The following is a 14,928-nucleotide window of genomic DNA, read 5'->3' as shown; positions in this document are numbered from 1 at the left end:
TAAAGATGATCTTCATCCCCTCTGTGCGTAAGGGGAACATGCTAGAACCAGACATGGTTTATCTGTTAAGGCCTCTGGAAGGTGAATTGTCTGGTACTGTTTTTGTCTGGCAACACAAGGAAGTTGGATCTGTGTTTTTTTTTTTTTTTTTTCTCCTTGTGCATGAAGTAACTGACTCTCACCAGTCACGTTCCTGGCACACGCTGTGATATTTCAATTAGGCTCTCAGAAATTGGCCAGGGATTCTCATTTTCATACAAACAACATCCAAAATTAAAAGCCCTGGAAGGAAACCAGGAAGCCCGAAACTGCGGAAAAGACGTGCCTGCGCTGGGAAAACGGGGAGATGTGGGGGGGGGGGGGGGAAGAAAGGTCGGTTCATGATAAATATGAAGCGGGAAGTCATGCAAAGGTAAATGTTTTCTCTCTGAACCTAATTACGTGTCTGTAATATTTATGCAGATTTTCTCTCGTACTTCACGACTGTTAATAATTTGCCAACCTGCGCGGAGCACAACCATCCTTTGCCATCACTAATTAGACTAATGTTGGTAGCAGAGCTCGTTAAACTGCTAACGTGACAACTATTACCCTCTACATGAGTTGTTTTCTGGGAAAATAATGATTGGCCTTCGCTGGAAAGGCTATTACAAGCAAATTATTATGTTTTCTGCCGTGCAGCAGAATTATCCTAGTTTTGTTACTCTGCCATTAAGGTCGTGCTGTCGGTGAGGCTCTATCACTTGTCTGGCGTGAGTCAGTGGCTGCACTTACAGAGGCATTCACAGAGACATTTGCAGAATGACCTTGTTCTGTCCTTTGGGGAAAATAGTCTGTGTTAATTGATTCTACAGAGGATTCTGTCTCATTTTATCTCCTGTTGCTGAATCCTTATTTATTGGCGCAGTCTTGTTTGACAAGATCGTTTTGTTATAGATTTCGTCCTTATGGTGGAGAATAACAGTTTATAATTAAATTCAGTGGAATATAGCTACTTTAATTGGTCTCTGACCTTCCTTTGGAGAATTAAATCAGACTTTCGATAGTATCTAATACTTATCGAGCCACTAATGGTTTTGCGAGGAGTACTCAGAGCAGTGGTTCACATGGTTAAAATTTTCATCTTGAAATTCGATTATGGACTCTCAGACTCTCATTTAATCATCTCTTTGCTTTAATTAAATGTAAATTACCATGAAAACGGGATTTTTAACACAGTAAAAGGTGTTTTCACAGAGATTTGATTGATAGTCATTCCAACTGCAGCTGTCTTCACACTTTTCATTTTTATATAGTTTTCAATTGGTACAGGATTATTGATGTAGGCGTCAGTATTTGTTGGCACAAGATATTAAAACAATAAGGGACGCGAGCAGAATAATTAAGATAAGCAATTAGTTTTACGGAAGATGCTGATTTGCAATATGAAAGGCAGTCCAGACAGGGTCACATGGGCTGTCGCCATCCTCCTTATCTTATCTGCACATTTTCCATCTTTGTAACCAGGTGAGCCGTCTCCTGATGCTGGGAGGGGCAAACGTGAACTACCGAACAGAAGTCCTGAACAACGCGCCAGTGCTTTGCGTCCAGTGCCACCTCGGCCACCACGAGATCGCCTCCCTCCTGCTCGAGTTCGGCGCCAGCGTGGACGTGGTGTCTGAAAACGGGATGAGCCCGTTGTGCTTCGCGGCCGCGGGAGGACACCTGGGTCTGGTCGTGCTGCTCTGTAAGCGGGGGGCCAAGGTGAGGGCTTCATGCTCTTTGACTGAAGATGGAATTGAAATGATGAGAAAGACGTTAAACCTCCAGCCATGGCTGCCCGCTCTGACACATACAGTTGCCAAAGTATTCATCCCGCTACTTTAAATTATTAACCAGTAAGATCCAGCTGTTCTGTTAAAGCCTCAGAGGTTTCTTAGAGAAGTTTAGTGAGCAAACAGCTTAGTGAAGACCAAGGCAGACGCGTTAGACATTGGGCTGTGGAGAAGTTGGTTCATGGGAAACCTAGCACTGCACATTCTTAGAATATATCATTGCCACCTTGAAACATGGATGGACGCTGCAACGTCTAGCTGCAACGTCTAGCTGGAAAACTAGAGGATGGTTGAGCGGTAAGTCTTTATATAGTTTAGATAAAGAATATTTGTGTCTTTGTCCAGTCCAAGAATCCAGTTAGGAACCTAGTAAAACATGAAGATTGATGTTTAAGATGCTCATCATCCAGTCAGACTGCACTGAAGCTCCTTTGCAAAGAAGAAAGGCCATTAATTTAGGCCCTAGTCCCAGAAAGCTGGTAGCCGCATGTCTTAAAGGACATTAAGTTTTTATTGCAACAAGTGGTTCAACAAAGAATTAACTCAGGGCTCCTGAATATAAATCCACGGCACACGTTTCAGATTTTTCTTGGTAAAAAAAAGGAGAAAAAACAAAATGTCCTTCACATTCACTGAGCTACCTTATGTTGGTCTATCACATACATTTCTGATAACACACATGAAGATTTGTGGCTGTAGCGAGACAAAATTATAATAAAAAAAAATACCTAGGGCATGAATACTTTTTCTCTAATTGTATTCAACTTTAAAGCATAACAACCTGCTTTGATGCATAATGTCTGCTCCAAATTTACCTTGTATATATTTTTTTGTTCCTGGTCAATAATTCCAAGAATCTTTCATTTCTGCCAGGTGGATCATGTCGATAAGAGCAGCCAGTGTGCTCTGGTCCACGCCGCGCTGCGCGGACACACCGAGATCATCCAGTACCTGCTGGAGCTTGAATGGAGCGGTGAAGGGCAGCAGCAGGACTGCTCTCTGAAGAACAAAGCTCTGCAGCAGGCTTTGATCGCAGCCTCGAGCATGGGACACACACAGGTCTGAGCAGCCAGCACGCATGTTAATTCAGCAATGCTCTCATGATTTGGAAGACGGAGGTTTTCTCACTGGTGATGAATTAATAAATTTTACACAACAGGTGGCCGCCCAACCAGGTTTCTTTTAAACTTTGGGCTTTGTATTGACTTTCTCTTCAGCCAAAATGGCCGTCCAAAGCTTGGCCTAAGATAAACAGAGCCTGAACCCCTTAATGTGGATATTTTAGGAGCTAAACTCTTCAGTTCTGCTGTGATCCATTTATAATCATTTGCTGAAAATGTTCAAAGTTTTGCATACTGTATCATTTTGAAGGTTTATTTGATATTTTATACTGCAATAGTACGCCATTAATCTATGTTTCTTTTTTTTTTGGCAGGTTGTGAGAGGCCTGCTGGCGCTGAAAAATGAGCACGCTGTGCAAATTGATAGTCACGACACTCTGTGGGGCGAGACAGGTATGTCCTCATCAATCTTTTTGCATTATGTGGCTCTTTTGTATGATGACCTGCTGTTTTACCATGATCAACCAAGCTGCTGTAATTGAACGCTGCAATGGGAGGGCTTTTGGTTTTTGCCCTTCGCTTTAAAGCAGAGGTCATTTGATGCAACTGCAGATGCACAAAATCTTATTCCGCTCCCACTGCAAGTTAGGTCGACTGGCAAAAAGGATGAACTAGTATTGATTTGCTAACAAATCAAATGATTTGAATTGCTAAGTACGCCTAAATTTAGTCTGGTATCTCCAAATTAAGGACAAGATTACCCCGTTCTTCTTCTTTAAGGTTTTTTTATTTTTATTGTTACAGATTTATTGAAGTACTTAAACTTTAATGAAAGCACCTGAGGAATTTTCAATTTGGCCAGTCGACCTAATTTGCAGTGGTCAGATCATTTTTAGATGCAACTGTAATGTTTTTCACACTTTTGTGCATGCCTCAAAATTGTGTACGTGTAGCACTTTTTTTTTTGTTTCATATTTAAGCAAGCAGAAACTTATTTTTCTTGGTGTTTCAGGTTCAGATTTGTGCTTTGTTGGTATTTTTTTTCTCAATTAAAAGTAACTGCAGAAATCACTTTAGCACAGCGGGTAGCTGACATTAGCGAGGCGTGCTATATTATTACGGAAGCTTAATAAGAAAGTCCGATAAGCTCCGTCCACCACTGGAGAAACAACAGGCCGAGAAATGGAGCATAAAGTGGTCGTGTTATTGCTTCAAAACTACCATCCTTGTTTTTTTTCTCTTGCTTGAAACGAGATGCACCAAGAGTAGAACATTAGTTTTGTTTTCAAGTGAACAGTTTAGGGGCTAAAAATACTTGTAAATACGTTTCAGACACAATGTCAGAGGCGTTGTGATGTTTTCCTTTTTGAACGTCTGCGTTCAGAGTTAAAAATGTTCAAAAACATTCTCGTACTTTTGAAACCAGTGTTTGAAGTTATTTGTAGGCGATCATGCAAAAACCAAGGAGAAAGGTAATAATAGTTTCCTTGTGTCTTCTTTGGCTCTGAGCTGTCAGGATTTAGCTCTTAGTGCTCTCTGTGCTTTGGTTATGTAGGTCAGGGGACAAAATGCACTTACACAAAAATACTGTGTTTACGCAGTACTTATCTGGATTTACCTCAGAAAGTAAATGTTGTGAGGTTTTCAACATCAGTTGGATCAGAATCCTAAACTCCTTGTGCCTGTTGGAGAGCTGGAGTTTGTGGTCATTGAGGGGCTTTGTGTTTATCAATGTAAACATGGGGCAGAATCTAATGGAGTCTTTAAGGTTTTGGGAGGAGAGCAGCTTCTGAATCTTACAAACAAATCAAATACCGCTCTAGTGTCTGCTTGAATTTATCTACAATAAATGTCCAACAATATCTTGTTTTATACTATTATTATAGAGTATAATTATATTATTATATTATAATTTCTATCTGGACCATAAGCAGAAGGTTTTTTTTTTTCTGAGATCCTTTCATAGCTGTTTTCAAGCCTTTTGGTAAAATGCTATTAGAAATAATATCAGTCAGGGTCAGGAGAATTTCTAAAGGAAAGCTTGACAAATATTAGTTAAATATATATTTCCCTGAATTCAAAATATACTGAGGATTTAGGTGTATATATTTTGCATTAATATTTTCACAAAAGATATGTAACAAGCCTGATTTTAAAAGCCGATCAAGAAAACCTGTTAATCAACTTCATTTTTTGATTTGGGCAAAATTGTTCATTCATAAATCCGTAAAGTTTGAATTTGACTTCTCAACACAGACGGGCTGGAATTGTAACCAAAGCTTTGTGTGACTTTATCTGCTATCAGCTCTTTAGTCATGGGAGAATATGTCATAATATAATGTACTTGCCTTAAGGTTGTGGAGATGAGAAGTACAGGTACTGAATGAGAGCCGGCCCTTGTTGTTCTGAAGTTAAACAATGTTGCCTTATGTGTAGCACAGGAAGTGCAGGTTTAGGGCTTTCCTCATGTTTGGTTACTTTGTTTCAATCCACATCCCATAAAACTGTCACTACGGTTAAATAATTTTTACATACAGCGTCTTACAAAACTCTTCATACACTTTGGACTTTCTTCCCATTTTGCCTCGTTGCAACCTCATATATGTCAATGCATTTCATATTTAATGTGTTAGAGCAACACAAAGTGGCACTTAGTTGGGAAGTGGAAGGAAAATCACAAATGGTTGAAAATTGGTTTCTAAGAACAATCTGAAAAGTGTCCCGTGCGTTTTGTATTCACACTGATCATTTTTGAAAAACAGCTGAAGCTCAGTCAAATTGGATGGAAAGCTGTTATTCCTTATTTTTCCTTATTTAACCAGAATAAAGTCCCTTTGACATTAAAAACCTCTTTCAAAGGAGTCCAAGGGGTAGCAACAAATAAAACAGACAGAAAATGTTATAGACGTAAAGGAAAACAACAAACTATGGAAAAACAGGTTCATGTTATTGAATCAACCACAATAACTTTCAGTTCGGAAGTGAAAGCAGTTAATTTAAACATTTTTTGTAGCAGGTTTCAGAGGAGGGAGCAGAGTGAACCAAAGCCTTCAATTCTAATTCCAAGCATAGGGGACAGAAAGAAGGAGCAAACTTTGAGCAAAAAGTAGAAGTGCAATTGCAGTACAGATATAGGCCAGCAGACATCCATGTAATGCCTTTATAAATAAACGTTAACCAATGGGAAACCCTTCAGGCAGCAAACCGGCCATCCCACCCATTAAAATAAATCACAACGTTGTGTCAGTCATTTGAAGTTTGTAACAAACCTTAGAGAAAAGGTAGAAAGAGTCGAGCATCTGGAGACATTACAGGGAAGCAATCATACACAAGAGATCTCCGTAATCCAACACGGATTTTATATGAAAAACAATATGATAGCAATGTGTGAAAAACGGTTTGTTTGGAAAATAAAAACCTGTTTAATTTTAGCCATTTCATAAGATGTTCCCATATGGGGTTTAGGAGATTGAGTCATTGGTCAAGATTCCCAGATATTTATATATGTGAATCAGCTCTATTTTCTTTCCCCCGGGAAACAGGAGGGATTTTTTTTTGTGGTCTCCTGGATCTGGAAAAATGCATCGACTTAGTTCTAATTATGTTAAAATCAAGCTTTAAATGTAGTAAAGAGCACTGGATAGCAGGGAAGACTGTGAAGGAAGTGTTTGTGAACATAAAGCTTCAAGTCTTAAATCCTCAATCGGGTTTAGTTCTTAGTTTTCACTGGGCTTCCATTGTCCGTCTTTGGTCTCAGCTGATTGGAGCAACTTTTCCCACATTTGTCAGGTCCCCTTAATAGCTTGTAGAAAACTGCTAATTTCGTAAATGTAGAGCAGGTAAAGCACATCTAATGACTTGTGGACTTGGATGCTTCTCCTGACCTGGCCTATCTGTCTAGATAGTCCATGTTTAGGCAGGTTTGCAGTTGTTTTATATTCTCTTCATTTTTGGATGATGGATGGGAAAGATGGTCAAAGCTTGGGAATTTGTTACATAAACCAAGAGGTGTTTAAACTTCTCTGGATCATTATTCCTGATTTCTCTGACGTGTTCCTTGGCCTTCATCAAGCTGTTTGTTTATTAATGTTCTTTAAATACATGACACACCTTTCTGATTTTTAATTGAAAAAACAAACAACAAAACCATTGTATTTTCCTTCCACATTGCAATAATGTGCTCTGTGTTGGTGTGTCACATACAAGTCCTAATAAGATACACCTAAGTTTCCCGTTGTGAAACAATTATTTTTTTTTCAAAGTTCAACAGATATGAACACTTTTTTAATTTACATTGTGAAAAGCAGGTTGCGTAGAAAACACTTAAACGTTCCCAAATGGCACAGGCACATGGAAAACCTTTAAATTATATGCTTTAGATTATAAACCCTTTTCCAAATACTTCATAGTAGATCTTCAGAATATTAGGAAAACGTAACAGTACTGTTGAGCATTACGATTATGTTATTGCACATAATTACCAAGCCATTTCCTCATTGCTGTTTCTTTCCCGTCATTACAATCTCCCCGACGCTCTCGCTGAGCATTTTCTTGATTGCTAACATCTTCATCTGTTTTGGACAGTGAAAGTCCCTCCAAGTGGCCAGGTGTATTCCTGGAAAGCACAGTTTTAATGCAAAGCCAATTAAATGTTCTAACCTACCAAACTGTTGCTCCAAAAGCTGCAACCCTTGCAATTACAGTGTTGCACTTGCCAATATTGCAGTGATGGTTGCAATTTGCTACGTTTTGCAGCTCTATTTCAGCGATTGATTGACGACTGCTGGTACGGCTGGCTCTCATCTACTAGCAGCAGTTTGTTGGACTTCGTGCAAGGCCATTTTAGCCGTCAGCTTTGATTAAAGCCAAAGGAAGAGCCCTCGAAGACCCAAACTGTTGATCCAGTTCAGGCATGTTTTTGGTAAAAGAAAGATGTTCCACTCATCCCCTTGTCTTTGTGGAAGTCTGCACTAAGATCTGCTGACCCCGAGATAACGCCCTGGTTGTTAATTGTCTTTATATGTCAGTTTAATCTCCAAATCTAATTCCTGCAACTGGATACTCTGACTGGAGTGGACTCTAAACTCTTCCAGACAGTACATTTTAGTCTTGGCTTTCAGCTTGAGTAAAAAGCTTGAAAACTGCGAGGAAATTGCTACTGTAGCAACATTTTATGAAATTATCAATTTTTTTCAAGTTCTAATTTGTTGATGTTCACTTTCTTAGAAACAAAATCTCAGTTAGAGTTTTTTTTGTTTTGTTTCTTTGGTGACACAATAGCTGCTATCAGATATGTGCTAGTTTCCATTAATCTGTCAGGACCCCAAACAGGACGCGAGATTCAGTAACGTGACGCCAACATGTCCAAAAACTGCCACTACCGTTGCCTTACAGTCTGAAGCGGATATCTTACAAGTCCATGGCAGAAATATTAACGTGTCACTTTGTTTCCGCTGCACCAGAATCAAGTGCTGCAGCAACATTAACTTGAAACATGATCTAATTTGAACAGGATTCAACTGTCTTTAAACCGAGTGGCTCCGGCTGGCTGCATAGTTTTTGCATTACCAGATGACGAACGGTATATAATTTAGGTGTCATAGTGACCCAGATTTAATGACTAGGAATTTATTTAACTAGAACGGCCCATACTTTCTAACTCGTAGCTTTCCTAGCCATCGTTTAGCGCAGCACAAACTTTTACATGAAGTAGTGATCACGCTGTTTATTTCCCTATCGTCTACAGTGCAGAAGGAAATGTGGCTGTGTAGTTACCTCTCAGGTTTCCAAACAATAGGATCCATCTGCATGTTTTTTCCTAAAATAATGTAATAGATTTATAGTTTGGAAGCACAGGACAGCCCTAATTCTACATGGACATATATCCTCAGATACGTTTGCTCTCATCTGCATTCAGGAGTACATCAGTGAGAACCGATCGGATCAAGATGTAGATTTTCTGTCCACTGGATTCCTGTGGCGGTCTGTATTGATCACCGACGTCTTTAGCACAGTTTTACAAATTAAATTTCAGGTTAACCTCAAGTGCTTCTTCTGCCTCTCAGCCGCAGGTTTATTAATTCAGGCCTACTGCTCTGATGCTTGGAAACTCAAAGCAGATGTAGTTTCAGTAAAATCTCGGTCATTCATTTTTTTGTCTCTGAAAATGCACCCTGATTACAACCTTAGATACCTCCTGTCGTTCTCCAGGTTCAGTGGTACGCTGCATATTTATGCAAATAAGCCTGTTGTGCTTGTGTTTAAATAAAGACAGATCGGATTGTTCATCTGTGCAAGCTCGATCTTTTAAAAATCCCTTTTTAGGGATGCAAATCGTTTCCTCCGTATGCAAAGAAAAGATGATTTAGATGCAGAGAATCACTCTTGTTTCAATTACAAAGACCAGTGATCTATTGTGGAGAAACAAAAATGAATGATTTGTATAACATATACCAGCCACTAAGAGACCTGTGTATCCACTTCTTTTTTGTCTTTACAGAAGTATATTTACCTCCTAATTATCTTTTTTTTTTACAATGATTTATTTGAAATGGGACAGAATGGGATACTCACACCACAAACATTTACAACAAAACTATATTTGCATAATCCCTGAAACCAGTGATGCTTTGCGTGACTTGAGTTTGTGATCTCCAGGCCAATAACGCTACATTTTATTTTTAAAAAGCCTCTCACGGAGCAAATACAGGTTATAAAACATGTCCAAACAACAAATTTGACACTTCGGATGTGAGAGTATAATCACAGCTGTACTTTCATCTTGCACAGATTAGCAGGACGACCTAAAGAAATGCCTTCAGCATTTATGCAGCAGCATATTTATCTGCCTTCTCAACTCCACTAAGAACAGAGGTAAAAATATTGAATTTAATAATGACCTAGCCTTTGCTTTTAAATTAGCTGTGAGCACTATGGCTATGAATTTGACTGATTTAAGAGGATTTCTTATTTTTGTGGGTAAAAAAATGTGGCCTTGGATGGGAAGATGATGTTGAACAATTACTATCGATCATAAAAGGGTGTAACCACGTTACTTGGTGTTTCTTAGACCTAAAATCATTCTTGATTCGCTCACACCAGTGGTGTTAGTCCTTTTCTGAAGCTAACACTTCTACTCTGGCGGATGGTTAAATCTTAACCTGATACATGGGCATTTTATTGACAGTTTTCCAGTCGTCACATCAAATTTATTTCCCACGTTCGTCTTGATGTTGATAAGCAGTTTAATATGATTCACATGTCACAGGAATAATCCTCTTTCACTTCAGTTGTGTGCCAAAAACAGTTCCTGAAGTATTCATGATTGGATGTGTATTTCGGATTATCAAAATAGACCAAGAAGAACAGCAAACCAGTTACTTCAAAAGCACAGCTCACAACATACTATCAGGTGAAGTGTCCTCCACTCAGTAAATGCGTCTGCACTGAAGAGTGTTGTGGTCATCAGTGTAACCTGGCAGTGTTTAGTATGATGCGTTCAGTGATCGGAAAATATCTTGATTTCAGGCCAGTAAAGCCAAAATTGGTCCTAATACATCATCTCGGTGCATGTCTAGTGTTAAGATGCCACTGGGATCGCTTCTTTAGTTTCCAAACCTCCAAATGTCTTTTTTTTTGTTTTATGTTGAGTGAAAATATTTTTAAACAAGAAAATTTTTCTTTCTTGCAAGAGAAAGAAAGGGTCGTAGCCTTCCTCTTTCAGTCAGATGAAAAAGGATGACTGGTCATGCTGATGCTTTCTCTGGTGTCTCAGTGAAAAGACTTTAAACCGGAGAAACTGATATGTGATGGATTTAGAAACTTGGCTTCAGGTATTTGTAATTTTTCTACATTACTAATCTAATCCTGATGGTGTTTTTGTGTTGTTAAAAGGGGCATTTCACAAGATTTAAAACCGTTGCGGGTTTCTGGATCTGAAGACTAAAACTGTGCAAGAGCGTACAAGATATCAATTAGCAGCACAACTTTAGCTCTGAGCCAGCTGCTTTGTTTGTAGGCGAACACACAACTTGAAGAAATAGTTTGAAGTAATAATCTCTACGGCCACAAACTTTCACGCAGTGAAGTCTTAGAAAACATGAAAGCTGTTCTTACAAACCGTTTTCACACTTGGATAACTCAAATTAGGTGAGTGTACTGCTAAATAAGGACGGCGTGTGTCGTACACCAGCTCGTTTAGAAGCTTGTTTCCTGTTATTTACCATCTGCTGCATTCTCAGACCGAGCATGCTTTCATTTTATATGCATCAATGTTTTTCTTGCCCTGTTTACCATCCTTGAACTTTCCTCTTACCAACATTTTTCCATACTGTTCAACTATAAACGACATACATGAGAGAAAAAAAACTCTATTCTTAGTTTATCGTTGGTATTGAGAAAGTTCTACTTTTTGTATTATTATGTAGCGACAAACCTTTGCTAAAAAAAAAAAAAAAAAATGAACCCTGTTGTTGGGAAAAACAAAAATAAGTGACCAAAACTGTGTAAATGAGCCCCTTTCTCTAAGGAGTAGGATTTTTTTAAATCTCAGGTATTATGCAGTGTGGAAGTGTTGTTGAGATTACTCATATTACTTACATAAATATTGTCATTTTTGGCCTTAATATTTGAAAATAGCTGAATGAGACGTGCATAAACAGCCGTCGGTCAACAGCTGCTCTCGTGTCTGCTCTTTGTAAACTATCGTGCACCTTCCAGAGTGTCGCTAATGTGGCTCCCTGGAGCCGGGCTAAGTTTAGCTGTTTTAGACTCATTGTTCCCCTGTGTCAACCGTGTGAGGATATCCACGTTTTTAACAGATGGCGGGTGGGGTTGTTTTTGGCTGGGATGACTGTTCATCCAGATGGATGATGTCAGTTAGATATGCAGGCTCTGCGGCACCTTTCGTCTCCGAGGTGAATGCGAGATCAGAGCTGCTCCCATTCCTCTGGTGGAGCTCGCTCTGTTTGCAGAACCGCCGTTCATTTAGGACCGCTCCATCTGTTCTCTGTAAGCATCCAACATTTTAACTGTGTCTCCTCTTTATAGTGATGTACTGCGTGAGCTGTTGGTTTTTCATCAGAGTGATTTTAGCGGTTTTGAAGGAGACCTAAAAACGCGGACAGGAACGTGTGTTGAACAGAGCCGGTCGACTTTGTCGGCTTGTGTTTGTCTGCTGAAGCATGAAATGACGGAGTCCTCGTCTCTGTCTGTGAAGTCTGGGCAACACGGGGCGAGAATTTAATGAGTTTTAATAAGCGCAAACCTTATCTGATTTAAACTCAATTAGCACTGAACATTAGCTTCATGTCTTTAGTTTGTAAAGGATGGGAGTTTACTTTTTATAGCCAAACTTTCCGTTTCCTACACATTCTGTAGTAACTACAGGCATTGGTTTACAGCAGCAGATATTATCTTATGTCTGTTCATACCCTTTATAGATCTTGTCACACTACAACCTCACAGCGTATTTTTATTTGGATTTGATGTGATAGAGCAACACATACTAGTTCACATTAGTAAAATTGGGTATGCTTGATAAATGGTCCTCAAAATTTGTTACAATAAAAAAATCTAAAAAAGACGTGTTTTATTCTGGTCTATTGAGTCGATGCTTTTAAAACTAACATTTGCTGCAATTACAGCTGTAAGTTTTTATGGGTTTGTATCATTTAAGAAAAGGAGCTTTTTCCACTTTTTCATTATGTCTCAATGTAAATCTTTCCATTGTAGTTCTGGCTGTATGCTTAATTGTCCTGGTCAAAGGCAAACAAACCTCTGTCCCAGTCATAAGCCTGTTGCATTTCCTGACACGTGTTTTTTCTAGTAATCCATCTTCTTCCCCGCCATCTTCCATTTACCTGCTTAAGACAACCATCCCCATAGCGTAATGCTGCCACTACCATCTCTCACCATGGGGAGTACTCTCCTCCACCTGTTTGCTGTGTCCCTTACATGGCGGACTGCAGATGGGATTTGTTTTATGGTTTACGTCTAGCCATGCTTCCTTAAAGGCTAGATTTGTGGAATTGACGACTAATTCTTGTTTTTTCCACCCGAGTTATGAATCTCTGCAGCTTCTTCGGAGTTTTGATCGGCCGCTTGGCTGCTTTTTTACTTAATGCTCTCCTTTTCCACCCTGAAAGTTTATGTGTATGACCATTTACAGGCATGTTTGCGGTTGTGCCATACTCTATGCATTTTCAAATTGTGGATTGAACAGTGCTGTTAGGTGTCCACAGCTTGGCATAACTTTGCTTTAATGCTCCAAAATCTACTCACTGACCTACCTGTGTTTGGCTTTCTTGGTCTCCATTAAGGCTGTTTCTTCACAAATGCAATAAAATTTTATTCATATAGCGCCAAATTCACAACGCATGTCATCTCAAGGCACTTTACAAAGTCAAATTAAATAAAATCTTACAGACAGATTGGTCAAAAAGTTTCCTATCTAAGGAAACCCAGCAGATTGTATCAAGTTGTGACGTGCAACATTCACTCCTCTTGAAAGAGCGTAGAACCACACTGGACCGTTGTCTGCATTGTCGATGGCTTTGCAGCAATCCCTCAAACTGAGCATGCATGAAGCGACAGTGGAGAGGAAAACCTCCAGCAGAACCAGGCTCAGTGTGAACGGTCATCTACCTTGACTGACTGGAGGTTAGAGAAGACAGAGCAGGGACACAAAAAGCACAGGAGCACCCATTGATCCAGGAATCCTTTTTACGTTAGAGGGTAACGGCAGATGATCTGCCTCCCTGGATGGGGTGTTCTCTAACAAACATCACATGTCTGCTGAACAGCTGGATTAACACTAAGGTTAAGTTACACAAAGGTTGAGTCTAATCATTGATGAGGGGACTTCTGAAGGCAGGTGGTTGCATTGGATTTTACTTAGGGGTAGCAAAGTAAGAGGGGCTCTATACAAATGCTTGCCACACTTCACTCAGGTTTTCATTTGTGAAATAAAGTTATACAGTCATGCCCTACTTTGTATTCTGTCGGATGAAATCCCAATAAAATACAATGAAAATGGTGGTTGAAACATAAAACATGAAAGTGTGTAAGTTCCGGTGGTATGAATACTTCATAGCGCATAAACCCGTGTTCTTGGCATCCTTAGCTTGGCATCTTCTTGTCTTTGTTTTTATGAGTTCTGACAAATCCGTTTGTCATCTCTTTGTAATTCAGCACTGACAGCTGCTGCAGGCCGGGGGAAGATGGAGGTGTGCGGCTTCCTGCTGGAGACGGGGGCAGTGGTGCAGCAGGTGAACCGACGGGGGGTCTCTGCCCTGTTCTGTGCTGTCAGACAGGGGCACTGGCAGGTAAGATCTGCTGAGCGGCTTGTTTATTCCTGATAAACTGTTTCCATCCGCAGTGGCCTGCCTCCTCTCTGGTGCATCAAGGCATCGCAGCATTTGCATTCTGGTCTAAAAGATTCTGGATGCAGTTAGCGTCCATGTTGAATTAAAACCAGGTTCAATAGCCACTACCACTCTTGCTTTTTTTGTTGTAATTTCTCAGATTGCGGAGCTGCTGCTGCAACACGGTGCTGACATTAACATCAGCGACAAGCAGGGCAGAACACTGCTCATGGTGGCTGCCTGCGAGGGTCACCTAAGTACAGTTGAATTTCTGCTGTCTAAAGGTGAACACCGATTACCCTTCACCATCACCGAGACGAACGTCTGTTGCCTGAGTGCAGCAAATAACCGGTTTGGGAACGTTTCTCTTAAAAGGTGCTTCTTTAACCTCGATGGACAAGGAGGGACTGATGCCTCTGAGTTGGGCGTGTTTGAAAGGACATAAGAACGTGGTGCAGTTTTTGGTGGAGAAAGGCGCGGTCATCGACCACACCGACAAAAACGGACGGACGCCGCTGGACCTCGCTGCCTTCTACGGAGATGCCGAGATCGTAAGTGAAACCGGCGTTTCCACAGACGCGACAAACACCAGCCCCTGTGAACATCCCGGTGCTGTTCCCAGGGTCCCAAAAAGTCTGGAAAAGAATTAAGTTGAAGTATTTTCCAGGTGGAGAAAAAGTGCGGGAAAAT

At 40.2% G+C, this 14,928-nt stretch overlaps 1 protein-coding gene across 3 annotated transcripts in view; it reads left to right on the top strand.

Annotated features, from left to right (window-relative positions):
- Positions 1 to 14,928, top strand: part of tanc1b (tetratricopeptide repeat, ankyrin repeat and coiled-coil containing 1b) — an 83,082-nt gene that overhangs the window by 60,219 nt on the left and 7,935 nt on the right. For all 3 annotated transcript variants that reach the window (XM_012874040.3, XM_012874041.3, XM_021322324.2), the window contains 6 exons: positions 1,507 to 1,743; positions 2,688 to 2,873; positions 3,250 to 3,328; positions 14,066 to 14,199; positions 14,399 to 14,522; positions 14,614 to 14,789. In XM_012874040.3, coding sequence (XP_012729494.2) covers positions 1,507 to 1,743; positions 2,688 to 2,873; positions 3,250 to 3,328; positions 14,066 to 14,199; positions 14,399 to 14,522; positions 14,614 to 14,789 — 936 coding nt within the window. The remainder of the gene's footprint in view (positions 1 to 1,506; positions 1,744 to 2,687; positions 2,874 to 3,249; positions 3,329 to 14,065; positions 14,200 to 14,398; positions 14,523 to 14,613; positions 14,790 to 14,928) is intronic.

This window comes from Fundulus heteroclitus, chromosome 7 (assembly GCF_011125445.2).
Source record: "Fundulus heteroclitus isolate FHET01 chromosome 7, MU-UCD_Fhet_4.1, whole genome shotgun sequence".
In the NCBI taxonomy this organism is placed as follows: Eukaryota; Metazoa; Chordata; class Actinopteri; order Cyprinodontiformes; family Fundulidae; genus Fundulus; species Fundulus heteroclitus.
The sequence above is the reverse complement of the archived record's forward strand: the minus strand, read 5'-3'. Positions and strand labels throughout refer to the sequence as shown.